The sequence below is a fragment of the Cebidichthys violaceus genome, unplaced genomic scaffold (genome assembly GCF_023349555.1).
Source record: "Cebidichthys violaceus isolate CVI_PGR_0920_01 unplaced genomic scaffold, fCebVio1.0.p SCAF_10, whole genome shotgun sequence".
Classification (NCBI taxonomy): domain Eukaryota; kingdom Metazoa; phylum Chordata; class Actinopteri; order Perciformes; family Stichaeidae; genus Cebidichthys; species Cebidichthys violaceus.
Window position 1 is genome coordinate 4,496,594 of NW_027176263.1, and position 17,670 is coordinate 4,514,263.

The window sequence follows — 17,670 nt, forward strand, 5'->3', positions numbered from 1 at the left end:
TCGGAAATACTATACTACAACTTTTTTATCATTTTTTGGGATAAACTGTACTATACTACAATAAGACTTTTTTAGGACTTTTAGCGACATACTATAACATGACTCATTACGACATAGTATACTATGACGTTTTTCGACTGGCTATATAGACTTTTTAATGCCTTTTTCCAACAAATTATACTGTGACTTTTTTTTATTACTTTTCAACATCTTATACAATGACTTTTTTAAATATACTATGACTTTTCAACATATTATACAATGACTTTTTTAGACATGCTATACTGTTACTTTTTATGAATTTTTTCAACATACTATACTATGACTTTTTAAAATAATCTACTATGACTTTTTTGACATACTGTATAATACTAGGACTTGTATGTCTTTATTCAACATACAATACTATGACTGTTTGAGACATGATATACTATGACTTTCGTTTGATTTTTTTTCGATATATTATGACATTTTTATGAATTTAGTTGACGTACTATACTTTGACTTTTTTAACATACTAAACAATTACTTTTTTTGACATGCTATACAATTACTTTTTTATGACTTTTTTTGACATACTCTGATGATTTTTTTGACATGCAATATTATCACTTTTTTCAACATGCTATACTACGACTGTACTTACACTGTGACTTCATTATGACATTTTACATACTATACTATGACTTTTTGACTTGCTTCACAGACTTTTTATGACTTTTCACCACCAATTATACTGTGACTTTTTTATGACTTTTCAACATTTTATTTTATACTTTTTTATGACTTTTTTGAAATGCTGTACTATCACTTTTTTGACATGCATTTCTATGATGTTTTATGACTTTTTTGACATGCTATAGTATAGCATACTATTTCCATAGAAATGATATATATATATATATATATATATATATATATCTCAATAGAAATATGCCGAGAGGACTGTTGTTTTAAGGATTGTCCTTGTTAAATTAGATTTAAGTTATGGGCTGATGTTTTTGTAACCCCATGTCTATACAGCCTTATTGCCGCTTCTTACACTTCTGTTAACGAACCTTTAACAAAATGATGATTAAAGGTACAAACTGTTATTTGTGCAGTCAAATAACATGTAATGTATATAGTGTTCCAGTCACTTAACTCTGTTGTGTCTCTTCTCCATGGTATTCAGCCTGAAAGAGCCCCTAGGGTACCTGACCACCAATTAATAGTTCTGGGAGGTACCATGTATTAATTAGTAGAGGGGTGTTAGAGAAGTTGAAAGTTTTGTGATAATTGTTGGGGAAATAAACACCTGGTTGGTCTGCAGCTAACCTCGGTGTCAAGCCTTCTGCTTCTAAAGTCCATATGCTACGTGATCATCCTAAGGGCTTCTTGTGACCTCCTATACTTTTTTCAACATACTATATGATGATTCTTTTTCTTTCTTCTTTTTTAGATATACTTTTTTAGGACTTTTTTTCAACATACTAAAATATCTATTTAACTTTTACTTTTTCATGACCTACTATACTATGCCTTTTTATGCCATACTATAATGACATTTTTATGATTTAAAAAAAAAATGCTCTACTATGATTTATTATTGTAAACAATACTACACCTTGTCCACTATACTTTGACTTTACAGCATACTACGCTATGATTTTTCTATGACTTTTTTAGGACACGCTCTACTTCGATTTCTTACATACTATACTATGACCATTTTATATAGTAATGCTACACTATGAGTTTTCTAAGACATATTATATAGTTTGTTTGTTTTCACATACTATACTATGTTTTTTGTGTGTACAAACTATACTATGACTTTTACAGCATACTCTACTTTGACTTTGTATGACTCCTTCAATACATGGTATACTTTGACATTTTTATGATAAACTATATAATATTTATCATAGTAAAGCTATTTCCATGCTTTACTATGACTTTTTGATGTATTTCTACAATACTTTTTTAAGACATATTTATTGATTTATTTTGTATCCTATACTATGACTTTTTTATGACTCATTAATGAAATGCTTTACTAGGACTTTTTTATAACACTATAATTTAATTTTGTCATAATGCACTATATCATTTGTTATGGCACTATACAACTATAGACTTTTGTATGATATACTATACAATTAATTATTTGTTTGCATGCTGCAGTATGACAGTCTAGCTAGGACCTTTGTATGACTTTTTTATCATATGTTGTACTATGAGTTTTTATTACTATGGACTTTTTGTCACATGCTTTACTATGTTTTTGTTATTACAGGCTACACCAATATATTTTTATGTAATGCTATACTATGCCTTTTTATGCTCTACTATGACATTGTTATGACATTTTATACAATGATTTTTCAATGAAATGCTGTACTATGACTTTTTTATTTCAGTTTTTCAGCTTTTTCAGAATTTTTTTATTTTCATGCTACGGTTTTTTATATGACATACTATACTATTACTTTTGTATGTCATGCTATACCATGACTTTTTTTTTATTACAGGCTATGCTATGACGTTTTTTATGACATACAATTAATTTTTTTATGACACGATATATGCCTTTTTTTAAGAAACATTACTATACTTGAAAATTACATATTTTCTGTGACATACTATACTCTCATGACATTTTATGACATACTATGACTATTAAAAAATAAGCAATGACAATTCATTTTTAATGACATTTTTCATGACAATATGCTATGGCTTTTTAATGACAGTTTTTAGGACATACTATAGTTTGAATTTTGTATCTTCTTTGACATACAATACTATGACATTTACTATACTAAGATCTTTTTATGACATTTTTGTGATATACAATGAGTTTTTTAGGATATACTATACTTTTGTAAGCCATTTTTTGACTTATGATAGCCTATGATGTTTCTAATGGCCTCTCTAATGACATACGTATGACACAACTACCTCACATAATCGTGGGTAGTTTAATTTATAAACATTTTATAAAAAGTAGTTTAATTTATAAAAATTAAACTAAGACAGTAAGAAGTTAATGGTATGCTTTTCATGATGTATCTTAGTCTGCAAACTAACTATAAGCTTTAGCTGTAAAATAATTCTAGTAGTCTAAAAATAATTATATTTCCTTTTAAAATGGGAAATATATCATATAAAATGTAATAAATTAAAGAAGTTAAGTAAAAAAGTAAAATACTCATACCTAGAATTTGTACAGTAATTAAGTAAATATTCCTAGTCTTGAGAAGAAAGAGTGGTGGAAGGTGACTGAGGTAGTACAATAATAGAGGAAACATTTCTTTGTAGTTGAAATAATAAAGAGGTTTAGAACACAAATACATCCATTTTAATTTGAGAAAATACAAAAAGAAACCATGTACAATCTATGTACAAACTTTTTGTACAAGACAGTAGATTTATCAGCAGATTATATTTGACAGAGTCAGGTAGATCAACTCAGCACCATCAAATAATCAATGTATCCATCATATCTAGAATGCATCCAAACTAATTAGACAGCTATGTCAAACTCCTGTTTGCTGCAATGACAATGTGCCAACAAATCCTTTCTGTGATACGCAAGAGCAATGTCCTGATTCTTCCTGAACTGATAGGCAGCCAAAAGAAATTAACAATATTGTTACTTTTCTCAAAAAAAAATTGCTGAATGCAATTTTAATGTATTGTTAAGACTTGAGACCCCACCTCCCATCCCCACAAGTATTATATGTTCTATGATATCTATTACATTTCCCAGCAAATACTTTATCTGTCCATCCTTTACAGCAAAAAATAGATAAACAAGAATAATGCAACATACTGTAACAGTTACGTATGGCGCATCATAGTCTTCGATTTGTTCAGTGGACAACAACACATCTGACGTTACAGGCATGTGCCTCTACGTGCATCTTTCAGTCATCCATAACTAATAACACTACATAACACAAACCAATAGCCTGTAACCAAGCACACATCAGAGACTATATGTGTGGTTTGATTACTGGGGCTCCCATCTGTCTGCCCCTCAGGCCTCCTGAATGCCACTTTTCGCTATAGTGGGACTTAATATGGGTCCTCCAATTGACCGCCTGCACTGCCTGGCATTATACTGGCATGGAGGCATTGATGGCTTGGATGTTCTCCATGCCAGTACAAGACACCATTCTCACAGTGGATAACACTTGGACTTAGCTCACTCAAAGCGAGCATATGTCCCTGAATGACTGAAGGATGCTTGCTCAACAAAACTCTTCATGGCACTTCAAAAAACACTCTAAAACTTTAGAGGTATACAATGCAAAGACCTAAAACATCTAATAGACATATGACAAGGTGTAGGAAGGAGAGACATCTCAGTCCACTGTTGTGAATAATGCCAGCCTGAATGAGTCGCACAATGAGGGTTCAGGTAGAAAAAGCACAGTAATCAAGTGTAATCAAAACAAATGGGGCATTACTTTGTGAGTTTATGTTAATGCCAGTTTGCAATATGTACCGTTTTATTTCTGAACAATTCTATGTTTAAGTAGCTCATAAAATACTCTGTAAACAAATAATAAGCAGTTGTGACAGATGACAAGCTGACAAAATGGAATGTAAACCCTGTAATAACACAAAGTAATAAAAAAAAAGAAAAATTAAGGATGTTGTCTCTTTTGATCACCTCCGCTAAATTGGAGCTACCTTCCATCATTGTGATGGCTGATAAACCAGATCAAATTCCGCCTGACTTTTCCCACTTGAATCCAAAATACACATTTGTCTTTTTTTTTTTCAACATAACAATCAGTTTGTCGATTTTATGTGTAATGAGTCACTGCCATTATCAAATGTTAATAGTTCCTTATTGTTCAGGCTAACAAGTATGCCATTAAAAACCCAATTATACATACATTTTACTCACATATTTTCTGAAAAGAAATCTATTTGCTACAAAGTGTGACAACAATGTAATCACAGTTCAAAAGTTCACTTCAGGACAATGTGTGAAGCTTCAGTATAGTTGCACCACACCCAATAGACGGACATTAAAGCTCAGATCATTTTGTTTGAAAAAGAAATGTGGTTTATATAATGGGTTGAATTTACACATAAACATATTTAGCACAATATTATGTTTTTTTTTCCATATTAAATATCTTATTTTTTTGAGAATTGCTTTTCCTTTAGAGCCAATGGAAGATAATCACTGCAATACGCAGACAGTGTCTCCCTGTTGTATTTTGTTGAAAACATCAGCACACTGTGCTTTAGTGTACACACTCTTTCTCCAAACTAGGAACCTAATTTAGGTCAAACACATCTAATGAAAGTCATTCAGTTCTGGCCTGCACACAGAGGGAGTGACTAAGATCTTCCCGATGTTATTACCACTCTGATCTGCTCTCCATCTAAACTACAACATTTAACCCCCAATATATAGTTCCTTTTTACTTATCTTTCCATCTACATATTTGCAGCTAGGGATGCTTAGTAGTAGACGCATTATTTAGTAGATATGGCTCATCTGTGCAACTAAAACAGATGAGCCTAAATCTATTTCTACAAGCACTCAACAGAGCTGAGCTGCCAGGCTGAAGATGGTGGTTTCACAATGCAAGTTAGTCTAAGCTTTATCGGCTCCAGAGTGATGCAGTTTTCTTAAAGAGGGGGCATGGCGAATAAAAAAATATTTTGTTTAAGTACGATATGAAATAAATGGTGATATAGTCAAACACAAAATCCTTTGATAGGTAGTTGAAATTAAAGATAGAGTATTTGTTATCTCCCATAGTAGTTTTCCCTTGGTTCTTGTCTAGAAAAATAAGTACAAACTGATTATGGAGACAAAATAATTACATGTTGAATTATGTATAAATCCAACTACATATTTGCATGAAGTTTATGTATTAGGAATACAAGGCTACCACCTCAATCCTTCTCTCCTCCATCACAGATGGATTTGGATCTATCAGTGCCTAAACGTGCAAAATACACTCTCACGTTGCACACAGGCTAGCATAAAGAACACTGGTTCCTCTCCAGTATCCTTATTAGCAGTCTGTGGCATTGTTGCATTTCAATCCAACTATGTTTGAGCGTTTCCCCATGTTAGAGGACCGAACATAGCAGCTTAACTCCTGAGAGTTTCGAGGCGTGTGACATCTGGATCGGCAACAGAGAACATCCAAGCTCTTTACTGCCTCTGTGCCAACCCTGTGCCAGGCAGTTGCTTTGATCAAAGGAGGACCCATTATTGCCCACTTTTATGCAATATGTGGCTTTTTTTTTTTTACTCAGACATGACATTTTTGTAACGAACAAAACATTCGGAAAATACACAACTCTTCTTTGTGATCCCAAATTCTGCCGCAGATATCGCGGCAAAGCATCAACAGCGGGCACGCAGCTGCTGTTTGTGTTAGCTTGGCTCAAACATAGTTGGAGATTCTGTTTTGAGTTTTATTGCAACATAATAATTTTGTTTGTAGATCCAAACCCTCTAGATTCTACCATGACTTTTTAGAGCAAAGATCCCACATGCTGCTCCTTCAAAGGTGCACCATCACATACACGGCGATGGAGCAGATGATAGCACTGATTAGGATGCGTGGCTGCGATGCACACACGCACACACACGCACGCACACACACACACACACACACACACACACACACACACACACACACACACACACGCGCACACACACACACACACACACACACACAGCGTGCACATAACGTAAATGCTCCTGAACACATGAAAGACGGAAAGTTGTTTTTCACCCTCATGTACTCAGGTTGATCAACAGCACTGTATCTGTAATAGAGGTGGCTCAGGCACATATCATGCAATAGGAGCTTAAAACAGAGTCACAGGCTTTATGATCTCACATATCAGCAGAAGACATGTAGGTACAGGGTTCTCTTTCTCTCTGTGTTTATAGACTACTGTTTAGCAGGATGATTTTGTTCTGCAGGGTTGGAATCCTCTCACTCAACATGACGAGTCAACGGTGAAGTAGCAAACTTTAAGCAATGACATGATTTATAACAACCTAAGAACAAGATTAGTATGCCTCTGAAACCAAACAGCCCTCCCTCCCTTCCTTCCTTCCTTCCTTCCTTCCTTCCTTCCTTCCTTCATCTCCTCAAAGACATTTTATTGGGGGAGAATCTAAGGGTTCCAGTTGTTCTGTCAAAAGAAACTTGTCCAGTTTTAGTGCAAATAGAACAGAAGCAGACGGGGATTTGAAGTTGGTGAACCCAGTTGGTTGGACGTGAGGCATCTGGGTAGATCTTTGGGAGATGATATGATCAGTTTCTCGCTGCAACCCTCATCCCCCAATAACCAGTCACCTTAGCAATGGAGTCTGGTCACAAAATGAGGTGAACTATTGCAAAGAATTACAGGAAGTACTCTTTTTTTTGTCAACTCTTAAAATAATTCCAAAAAGTGCTAGGGGGAAGGGGCTGTACAATCCTTAGTTGATTGTCATTATGTACATCACTATGGATACATTAATAAATAAAACAATGTCCAAGAGCATGGAAGTAACATTAAAGGTATACACATAGGAGGTCCCTTCCAATTTGGGTTTCTGTCCAACCCTTGATTAGAAGAATGAGTGAAGAGAAATGTGTCAGTCTTCAACATCCCTGTCATCATCATCATCATCATCAATCCTCCATGGATGATCTCCCATCTCTTTTGAAAGAGTGTATAGATGTCTGGTGAGTCAGCAAGAAAATGCTGTGTTCAGCATTCATCTTCAACTTCTCTGATCGGTGGAATCAGACTACTAGTGGATTTGTATTGGTTGACTTGGTTGGCCATGTGAGTGCTCATGGGCTTGATCTGAATGTTCCGTGGGTAGGCATTTTCTGGTTCATCTGTAAACCATTTCTTTTCTGAAGGCGAGAGAGGGAGAAGAGAAGACAGAGTTAGTTTGAAAAAGTATTCAACATTGGATTACTTACAACCATACTGCCTCAGATTAAGTGGTATATTTGGATGGCATTAGCATCAAACCATGAGGTCCAATTTAAATGTGTGTTCTGGTTCATTGAGCCAATTTGAATGTCATGTGTTGACATGGTGCCATTGTTTAATCAACTACAGCTGTGAAAGTAGAGTCACAATTCTAATATACTGTGTAATTAAGTATTCCATTTTAGGTGACACAAATATCATCCTAAAGGTATTGATCAGCTCTAAAGTGTTTCAGGGTCAGGTCTCCCAGATTACAAAAACATCTGTCCCTTTTCATTATTCTTTTTTTTTCCTGGTTTTGAGAGAGATTTCTGATGCAATCTCATTACAACAAAGGAGAATGCAATTTAAGTTTTGGTGCTCACATCAACAGTGCCTCAAGTTTTCAATGAAACTGCTGTCTATGAAGGAAATATGCCCCAAATTACGTCAAACTAGATTATCTACCAGGTGCAAAGCAAAGGAAATTATAGAAGTGGTGCAATTGCCTAATAAGTCAATGCAAAGATGCAATTGGAGGGCAGGAACTGTCATAATTACTCTAGGGGCTGCACAAACTGAAGTGAAGACACACATGCACGAGTTGAAAAAAATAAATAAAAACGGGCTTCTGACTTCATTTAGTGGAAGTTTAGAAACAAAGGAGAAAGACTGGAGGAAAATAATTTAAGGAACTTGAGTTTCTTGTGAGTTGTGAGATGACACATACAGCAATTGGTGCGTATGTTTCTGGCAAACTACAGTCTGTGCATTAGCTGTTTGTTTGGTCCAGTTTATTTGCCGCTAAACACTCCAGCTATCAAATTTGTGTAATCTTCGCATTCTCTCTGACACACTTTCTAGGAAACAACGTTGAAGTAAATTTTTTGTTTTCTTTCTTTTTTTAATACTCTTGAGCACCACAAACTAAATTACATTCACTTACATTATGTCGGGGTGGAGGCAGAAATCTCAGACATAAATATTTAAAACCTGGGTAAAATGCATTTAAATATTTGAAAGTCTAGGTACCACTAGTTAATTTAGAAAGTGTGTTTTTTTTGTAATTTAAATGACCTGAACCTTTAAGCTGACTAATAACTTAAAAGGTATATATTCTAAACAGTCATATTTCATGGTAAGCATTACTTTCATGTTGCCAATATGGGATGGAAGAGATTTGGAAGATTTGGATACGTCATTTTGAAGATAATCTCTTCCTGTTTAAGTAGGCTATGAGAGCACTGTTTCTGAGCACGGTATGAGGAAAGAGAGAGGTGTATGCCAGCTGTCAGAAGTTTGTAAACTCGCTCCTAGCACTTCATAGGCATCTGCAATGCCATTCAAGATGTCACTTCCTTTTGGGTGAAGTTGTAATATAAAATTTTACCTTGGCTATGTGGAGCAAACCTTGTGTGTGCCTGCTGGTATGTGCGTGTGTGTATGTGTGTAAATGCGTGCTCATGTACATTCGAGCTTGCATGTGTGGAGATTCATTTGTGCAAGCTTGAGTGTGTGTCAGCAAGCTGAAGGCTGTAGGGCCGTGTGTTAAAGCACAGGCATTTGATGTGTAGAATTGTGCCTGAGGTGAAGCAAGATGTCTGCCATCTCTCTCCAGAGTCTGCTGCTGATACGGTGAACTTAGTAATGTCGCCTCAAACCACCATATCAGGTGCACAGGGTTACAAGGAGGTAACTTATGTCCCCCTTCAATTTACACTTTAAATTAGTCACACCTCCCACTTTCTTGGTGTGACCGATGGCACAGGGCTGGACACACTTTCTTAAAGTTCTGTGAAGAAGTAAGCAATTGGCTGCATCAGGGGGATTTGAATCAGCCTGACCTACATGTGAGCTATGATCTGGGTTTGTACAGTCGGACAACATGTTGCTAGTCTGTGATTTATGCTGATGCCGTTACAACAATAACCAGTGGTACTCAATGAGAGCATAATTACAACATTTAAGGGTGCTTTCACACCGTGTGTTTGGTTCAATTAGGTCCGGACCAAGGGTACAAAGATACATTGCTGCATTTCAGTTCTGGTCCGGTTCCTGTTCACACTGACTTTTTACAAACGAACCAGAGGAGTAAACATGAAGTAATACAGACTGACAGGTAACCCGTTGATTGGACAGTTTTGGCTATTGTCATCCTTCATCATCAGGACCCACATGGGGCAACCAAATTCCGGTGACTGACTTTAATGATTGTGATGTGTTTATTAATGTTATTTGGTGTCACAAAGTTCACAAAGATATTTGTGATTTTTAGCATTACAGTATTAGTATTATTAGACTGCAAATCAACCGTGTTTTATGATGGATAATGACCAGGACTGTACGAAAGCCCCATTTGAGAGTTCCAAAATGACTGGTGCAAACATCTGGGAGCCAAAGGACATGCTCATGAGGCGTCTCTACAATAATTATTCAGAGCATATTACTGTGGTTTCACTGTAACACACTTTTTAATGGTCTTAATGAACTGACAAAGCACACTAAGTCAGATTCGATCTCAGCAGTTTGACCTATTAATCAGGGACAATACACATGCTGACTTGTTGTTTAAATAAGTTATATACCTGGTCTTACACATATCAATAGATTAGCTAATGAACAGCTGTGACGATCAGAAGACAAATTTATTAGCAGTTTAACTTTTTAAATCATGTTAAATTAACGTTAGCGATAATAAAATCCTGTGGGTGGTTTCGTTGGCTTACATACCACAAACCAACCGCACCAGAGCCCACTTGGAAGCGGACCAAGTTCCACCTTTTCAAGCACCAGGGTTTCACACCAGCCCAAACAAACTGTATCAACCAGGCAGACAGACCTGAGTTTGTTTTAACTGAACCAAACAGGATAGGCGTGAAAGCACCCTAAATGTCTGCTACAGTCATCTGTTAGCATTCAATAGGAGGGAAGATGCACAAACACACAGACCTCTCACACAATGCAAACCATCTCAAGTTGAAAGAAATCATAAAAACGCATTATGATAAATGACAGAAAGAAACAATGATAAAAGGGATTTGCCAGGACGAAAAGAAAATTCATATCATCATGTGAATAACTTAAATAAAAGTTGAGTAAAAGCACAAAGAAAGGGGGGTTGTGTCTCAACCTCATGCAAGGTGGAGATGGTCCTGATCATGGATCAGGCTGGAGCAGCAGCAGACATTTTGCTATCCAGATGAAAGCAAAACTTAAACTGAGGCATGGTTTACTTAACATCCGAAGAACGTAATAAATAAAACAAACTCCCCTCGTCATAACAATATCCAGAGGACATAGTTATGATCAGAACCCCAGGATAGGTTGCTAAGTCATGCAGAATCGTTAACTTGCATACCTTGGCCCATTCTATTCATCCTTGTTGCACTTCAGAAAGAGAGGTAAGTAATCTACTGTAAGTGAGTAGTATTTACAGTCAATACACATCTGACAAATGACTACCAGTCTAACTAAGGCTTCGGCTATATCATACATCTTAACTATAAGATGTATTGAGGGCTTATCATCTACCATTTCAAAATTATTGAGTACGATCATAACAAATCTGCATGCTTTTAGAATATGTCAAAATTCACATTATTCATATATTTATTTTTGTTATTTTTTGGTGGGGGGTATGGAATATATAACATGTGGGTCAAATGTTGCCAAATTTGAAATAATCTTATAATTGTATAATAAACAGAACAGTAAAGAGTCTAACTATATGGACATGCAATAAAGCATTATAGACAACAACAAAACATCAACACTGCTAATAAGGAATGATGTTATGAGTAACAGCTTATCATTAATGTTAGTCAAATGTGCCTTATAATCCACATCAGCTGCAGTACGTAAATAACAAATCATTCATGATCAATGCATAATGATCATGTTAAATGTGCACAAATATCCAACAAACAACAGTTAAACACTACACAAATATTAAGAGTTAGACACAAACGACCAAATATTAAGACAGTACAGCAGGTAGACCGAACAACATACTGAATGTGTGTTGTATTATGTGAATTTAATTGGCTGTGGCTGAGGCCTTTACTGTAAGCTTGTTTCCAACCACAATGGCTGTGCCATCCAAATGGTTTTCAGTTTACAATGCCACTGACTAAATTAGGAAAAAAAAGCTCTACAGTCTTTGACTACAATAAATGAGCTTTCCACAAAGCGAGTTTAACCATTTTGCTCATGTCACGTTATGATTGCTGTGATGTGAGAGTGAATACCACATGCAGATGATTATGAAGGAAACGCACAAACACTGAGCATGGACACAGAGCACAAATCACACAAACAAACCACAAACACACAATACACAGTAATTATCAATTAATGTGTCACCACAGTCTGCATAATAGCAAAGAGACACCTAAAAAACACAGGTTTAAAACACTAAGCATGCAGACTAAAACTCTAAAGGACAGGTGAATGCACATACTTCTGCTTATCACGGGCCTCCCGGGTCTTACTGCTGCGGTTCTGCCGGTTGGAGGGCGGGATAGAGTGGACGGAGGAGCTCTTTTTGCTGGAGGAATGGGAAGAGTGGGAAGAGTGGGACAAGCTTGTCCGGGACTGGCCTGCATTGTGGTCAAACTGCATGAGGCAGAAGATCAGGTCTGTGGGCACGAGCTCAAACTCATAGGGTGGGTTCGTGATCACATACCTGCCCAGAAAACAAATGTTAGACAAAGTTTACGATCCTTGTTGGGAAGCAGCAAATACTGTAGTGAAGGATAAGTGAAAGAAAAAAAGGCATATATTGAGCATACTTCATCACTAGAAGATTTAAAGGAGCAATATAGATGAATGTATGAGAACAAATGGATTGAAACTTTAAGATGATGGGTACAATTTCACAGGTTGTACTTAAGGACTTGGATTTAAGGAATGTAAAAATATACTGCATTGTTCATTATATTCCATTTAAAGATTAAAGGATTTTGGCTTTGAAAAACCGTATTTTAATAGCTTTGCATAGACATATGCATCATGATGAAAATGAATGTAATTAACAAGATGTTAACAGGACATACTGTTTAATATTCAAGAACCTTACTGTACAGCTTTGATCCATACAATATTGACTTGCACTAATGTACATATCACTATCATTGAACAGCATTTATTTAGTGTATATTAGAGTTTAACTTATAGCCCTATCTTTAGTCTCTATTTGAATATATCTTCTATTTAGTCTATTTATTTATTTATTTGGCCTTTTAATTGTACCCATTATTTTTTGTGATTTATGTGAAGAAGTGGCTGTAACACTAGCAACGTACCCTTTGGGAGAAATAACGTACTCTATCAATAACCCTAATTGTCATTTTATTACATAAAAATGTTTATTTGGACATGGAGTGAAGGCAGAAATTGTACCGTTTTGTACACGGGCTCGGTGCATTTAGGTGAGCGTCTCTTAATCTGTAGATTCCAAAACACAACATGTTGTACGTCTTCAGTGCTTTACAGAATAAATCCCCGTAGCAGCCTCCATCCTGATGAACAACAGAACAAAGACACCATCAGTTAGTGAGTAGGTCAGCCTGATGATCTGGATCAGTGACAGTAAAGGTTGTTCTCTGTAAAGTTGCAGTGAATATTCTGCATTGCTGAGGGTATTTTGCCTGTGAGGGAATACCAACTGTTGGCAATGCAGACTGTGACAATCCTTAATGTTTTAAAATTATGCCATAATTCATCAAAGAAAAACACAAAATGACTTCGGAATAACAATGACAAAAACCTGTAAAAATAAGATTGGAACCAAATAAACTTGGAGGCGTTCATTTCTTTCTAGAGTCCTCGTCCCTCTCCACCCACTAAGACCTGCTTTGCGTGATCACTGTTCTTCACATCGGATTAAGGGCCGCGAGGAGCGGAGGCGGCCAGATGTGTGCTGCTGGGTAGTGCCAAAACGTGTCATCTTCGCTTAAACATCCACTTACCCCCAAGTCGGCAAATGGCCCGTCGTAGAGGGCTAGCTGGGCGACGCGACACCTGTCTCTATTTGCCAGTGTCTGAGGTGTGCTGTAGCCGCCTCTGAGGGCGTTCTCCTCAGCCAACAGGGCCTCCAGCTCTGGTGTGGCTCCCCCTGTAACCAGTGTCCGAATCAGCGTGAGGATGTTATCGTTGAAGTATGTCTGGGGAGAAAGTACAGGGGATATCTGTAAGCAGATGCTATTAGAGTCACAAGTAGCAGGGTGGCAGATGTGGGAAGCACAGCCTATTATGTCAGCCTGTCTCTGAATGGAAGCTGAGGGGAAAAACCATAGAAGACTACAAAGGACTTTCTGTCTAGTTCACCAAATAAAACGGATTTGAATGGAATTTTGTTGTTGGTATTTTTAACATTGATTAATAATTTTCGAAAAATTAAACAGAAACATGTCTTTGCAGGATCAGCATTCCTGTCACTTTGGACAATACAAATTATGCATCGCTGTGTTAAGTTTTTGGTTGGCCTGCTTTCTACAGATGCAATAGCTGCCGTGATAAACCCAGACACAGTGTAAAAAAAACAAAAAAAACAAAAACAAAAACAGAAATGTTGCTGTTGAATTTCATAAATGAATTCCATTCCCCTCCATTGTTTTGTGTGTTTTGGGCAACGATCTCAAGACGGTTTTATTTGATCTATCTGCATGACGTTATACCACTAGAGATCAGTGATGTATAAATCTTATTTATTTAACAACTCTTTAGTTATTCACTATGAAAATTATCTCATAAGGTTAAGGTTTAATATACATAAATGTTTCATATTTCAGAGCGACATGGAATCATTTTGATAATCATAGCACATGTTGGATCATCACATTAAATAAAACAGGTACTTTAACTTAGCACTATTCTTTCCTCTAGAAACACTGATCCACACACTGTAGGATGTCTGCTTCTGAAACAACGATTTGACTGCGCTCTGCAGGCGTCAGGTTCTCTTGTCCTTCAAGCCAATCAGGACCTGCTTTTGCCGCGTGTGAAGACAGCCGATGTCACTCGGCAGCCGGGCCAGAGTGGCAGCTCCTCTCCCTGGGCCCCTGACAAGCCTGCAGAGCCTCATGATGGATGAGCACTGTCCATTAGCTGGCTTCACCTCTGACCATTGCCAGACTACAGCTGACGCCTGCTCTACTCCCCGCTCAGCTCGACTCTGCATGCCTCTCTAACCCCTAACTCACTGAGAGGGCTGCTGGAATTAAGCCATCACAGCACTGAAGGGAAACCACAGTTGGTCATGAGAGGGAGAGGGAGGGGAGGAGAGGAGAGGGGTTTATGAGAATGTTGTTCTAACCTTCTTCTTTACCTTATCTCCTATGAGTGCAGCAAAGACATTGTCAAACGATGAGAGAGTGTTTCTGGCCTGTTACAGCCCGTGTCATCGCTATTACACTAACCTTCAACACTTACTTTGTTAAAAGATCTCATAAAGCTCTTGAAAGTTGAATTCATAACACTTAAGATGAGGAGTGATGCCAACAATTTACATTTTGCTGTCAGTGGACCTGGCAGGCATGTTTGATGAATATACGGTAATATTTCATTTACCAACTTCTGCCTTCTTGAAATGCCAAATTCTTGCATCTAATGAAACTCATTGCTAAATTCACCCTCTTTTTCTCTACTGGGGAAGCATTTAATCTAAAAAGAGTTTAGCTACTTTTTACTGCTAATCCTGATTTGTTACCATAAAATGTTGATTATTTGAATGAATATTGAATGAAATAACAGAGTAGACAAACTATAACCATCAAAGAAGCAAAAAGAAATAGAAAAGAGTGCTAGATTTAGGTGCACTGACTTCTAAAGTTTTCCCAGGTCCATCTTTCCAGTCTGACTCATTTCGAAGTTGCTCACCTCTTTCCCTCATTTTAAAGTTTCTAGCATTGCAACAACACGCAATTGTTTACCAGTGGGCACCGCATCTCCAAGTACTTTGTGTGAAACTTCTCTCTACTTTCTCTTTTTTAAAATTCTGAATACGACTCAGTTAAAGCATCCAAACACAGGACATCAACATTATACAAATGTGTTGCAAAATGTATGATTTTGAAAAGCGATTTTGAAAAACACACCAACACCGAGAGTGTAAAGTGTGTTTGAGAACTCACTGCGCTCATCAGGGAGTCGAGTACACTGACAGCAAAGGCGGTGCCACAGGCGAAGGGCTGAGTGAGGTACAGCTCTGTGTCTGGGTCGTCATCATCGTCTTGGTCCAGGAACTGAACGTTTGAGTCGTTCACTGAGAGAGGGGAGGGAGGGAGTTAGAGACGGGCACTGTGAAGAGGCATCAGCCAAACACACATAGTCATCAACACACCAGAGAGTTGGGAAATAAATAAGTCTTTGTTTATTTAAGTTACATTTGGATATATCATGGTAATGTAACAGAAATGTCTTAGGTTTATAGGTATCCAGGTTTGCAATATAATGTAACATTAGATGTACATTATATTTTGCATTTCTGCACATATTTTTAAAAACAAGAATTAATCTTCATTTATTTTCCAGAGGTGAAAAAAAGAGTTTTTGATTTTTTTGGGAGAAATTATTCATCATTTTGAATTTTAAATCCACTGTATATCACATGCAGGGTGCATTTCATACATTAAGACAAACTATGACTCAAGGAGAAAATCTATTATATTATGCATACACAGTGATAACCATTGTAGAAGTCACCAATTCTGAATAAAGCATATCTATCCTGCATAAGGCATTAGTACCTCAGTAGCCACTGTATCTTGATATATTGTAACACACACAAACAGACACACTCTCAAACACTGTCAAGAGACAGTGACCAGTCTGTGGACTGTGTAGCCTGCTTAAAGTATAAACTGGTTATTTTAGATATTTCTTGATGTATTCAGTAAATATGGTAAAAAATGAGACTTCAACAATGGCTAATATGTCACATGAGAGAATCATGCACTTTTAAATTCATGCTATTTTTTTCAGAGTTTTCCTCGATGAATGCATTTGTCACATCATCACCCTCAGAAAAATACATCGCAAATATTTACCTTTGCCCTGAAAGTCAAATTAAACAAACTTTTTTTTTATCTCACACTAATAATACAAACTAGGTCTGCTAAATAGACTAAATGGCACAGTGTAAATACAAATCACCCAAAACTGAAATAAGACATATTTTTTTGTCTCTGATGTATTGAATAATTGGTACAGTAAAAAACTCCAAGTGCTCCCTGTAGTGTGTGCCTTTTAACTCAGATTGTGTTTTTAGCAGCAGTGGGCAGTGAAGGGTCTATTAACGAGCGTTACTTGGAAAACAAGCATCACACAAGTTTTATTTGACTTCTCCGATATCTGAGCTTCAGAGATATGGTCTGGAGGAGAAACAAAGAAACTGGAAAATAAATTTAAAAAATACAGCTTAAAAGATGGTTTGATCTCAAGTTTTTGTGTTTTCAAATCAGTTTTCTTCCCAGGCTTCCTGTGCGCTGTGGAACAAAAATGTCAGTCAAAGAGACAAGGGGCTGATGCAAACAGGCCTGGGCCAAAGGAGTGAAACAGGGTGGGGGGGGGGGTTGCTTGTGTGTGTGTTTTTGAGGAGGAAGAGGGGGGTGAGGGGCAGGGCTGTGTTGCCATGAAAACAGCCACAAGGACAGACTGAGCATGATCAAAAGTCTAGCGATGCTCTGCAAATACAACTGGAGGGGGAAAAAATCCCCCCAA

General features: G+C 36.9%; 1 protein-coding gene across 15 annotated transcripts in view; it reads right to left on the reverse strand.

The window, feature by feature from the left end:
* Positions 1-3,326: 3,326 nt before the first annotated feature.
* The window catches only part of kcnma1a (potassium large conductance calcium-activated channel, subfamily M, alpha member 1a), a 133,188-nt gene continuing 118,844 nt past the window's right edge, over positions 3,327-17,670 (reverse strand). For 8 of the 15 annotated variants that reach the window (XM_068721427.1, XM_068721493.1, XM_068721410.1 and 5 more), the window contains 6 exons: positions 16,083-16,213; positions 13,920-14,114; positions 13,351-13,469; positions 12,410-12,634; positions 11,309-11,337; positions 3,327-7,889 (listed from right to left, as the gene is read on the reverse strand). In XM_068721427.1, coding sequence (XP_068577528.1) covers positions 7,738-7,889; positions 11,309-11,337; positions 12,410-12,634; positions 13,351-13,469; positions 13,920-14,114; positions 16,083-16,213 — 851 coding nt within the window. In that variant the 3' untranslated portion in view covers positions 3,327-7,737. The remainder of the gene's footprint in view (positions 7,890-11,308; positions 11,338-12,409; positions 12,635-13,350; positions 13,470-13,919; positions 14,115-16,082; positions 16,214-17,670) is intronic. The other 7 variants (XM_068721452.1, XM_068721503.1, XM_068721521.1 and 4 more) reach the window with 1 other exon arrangement.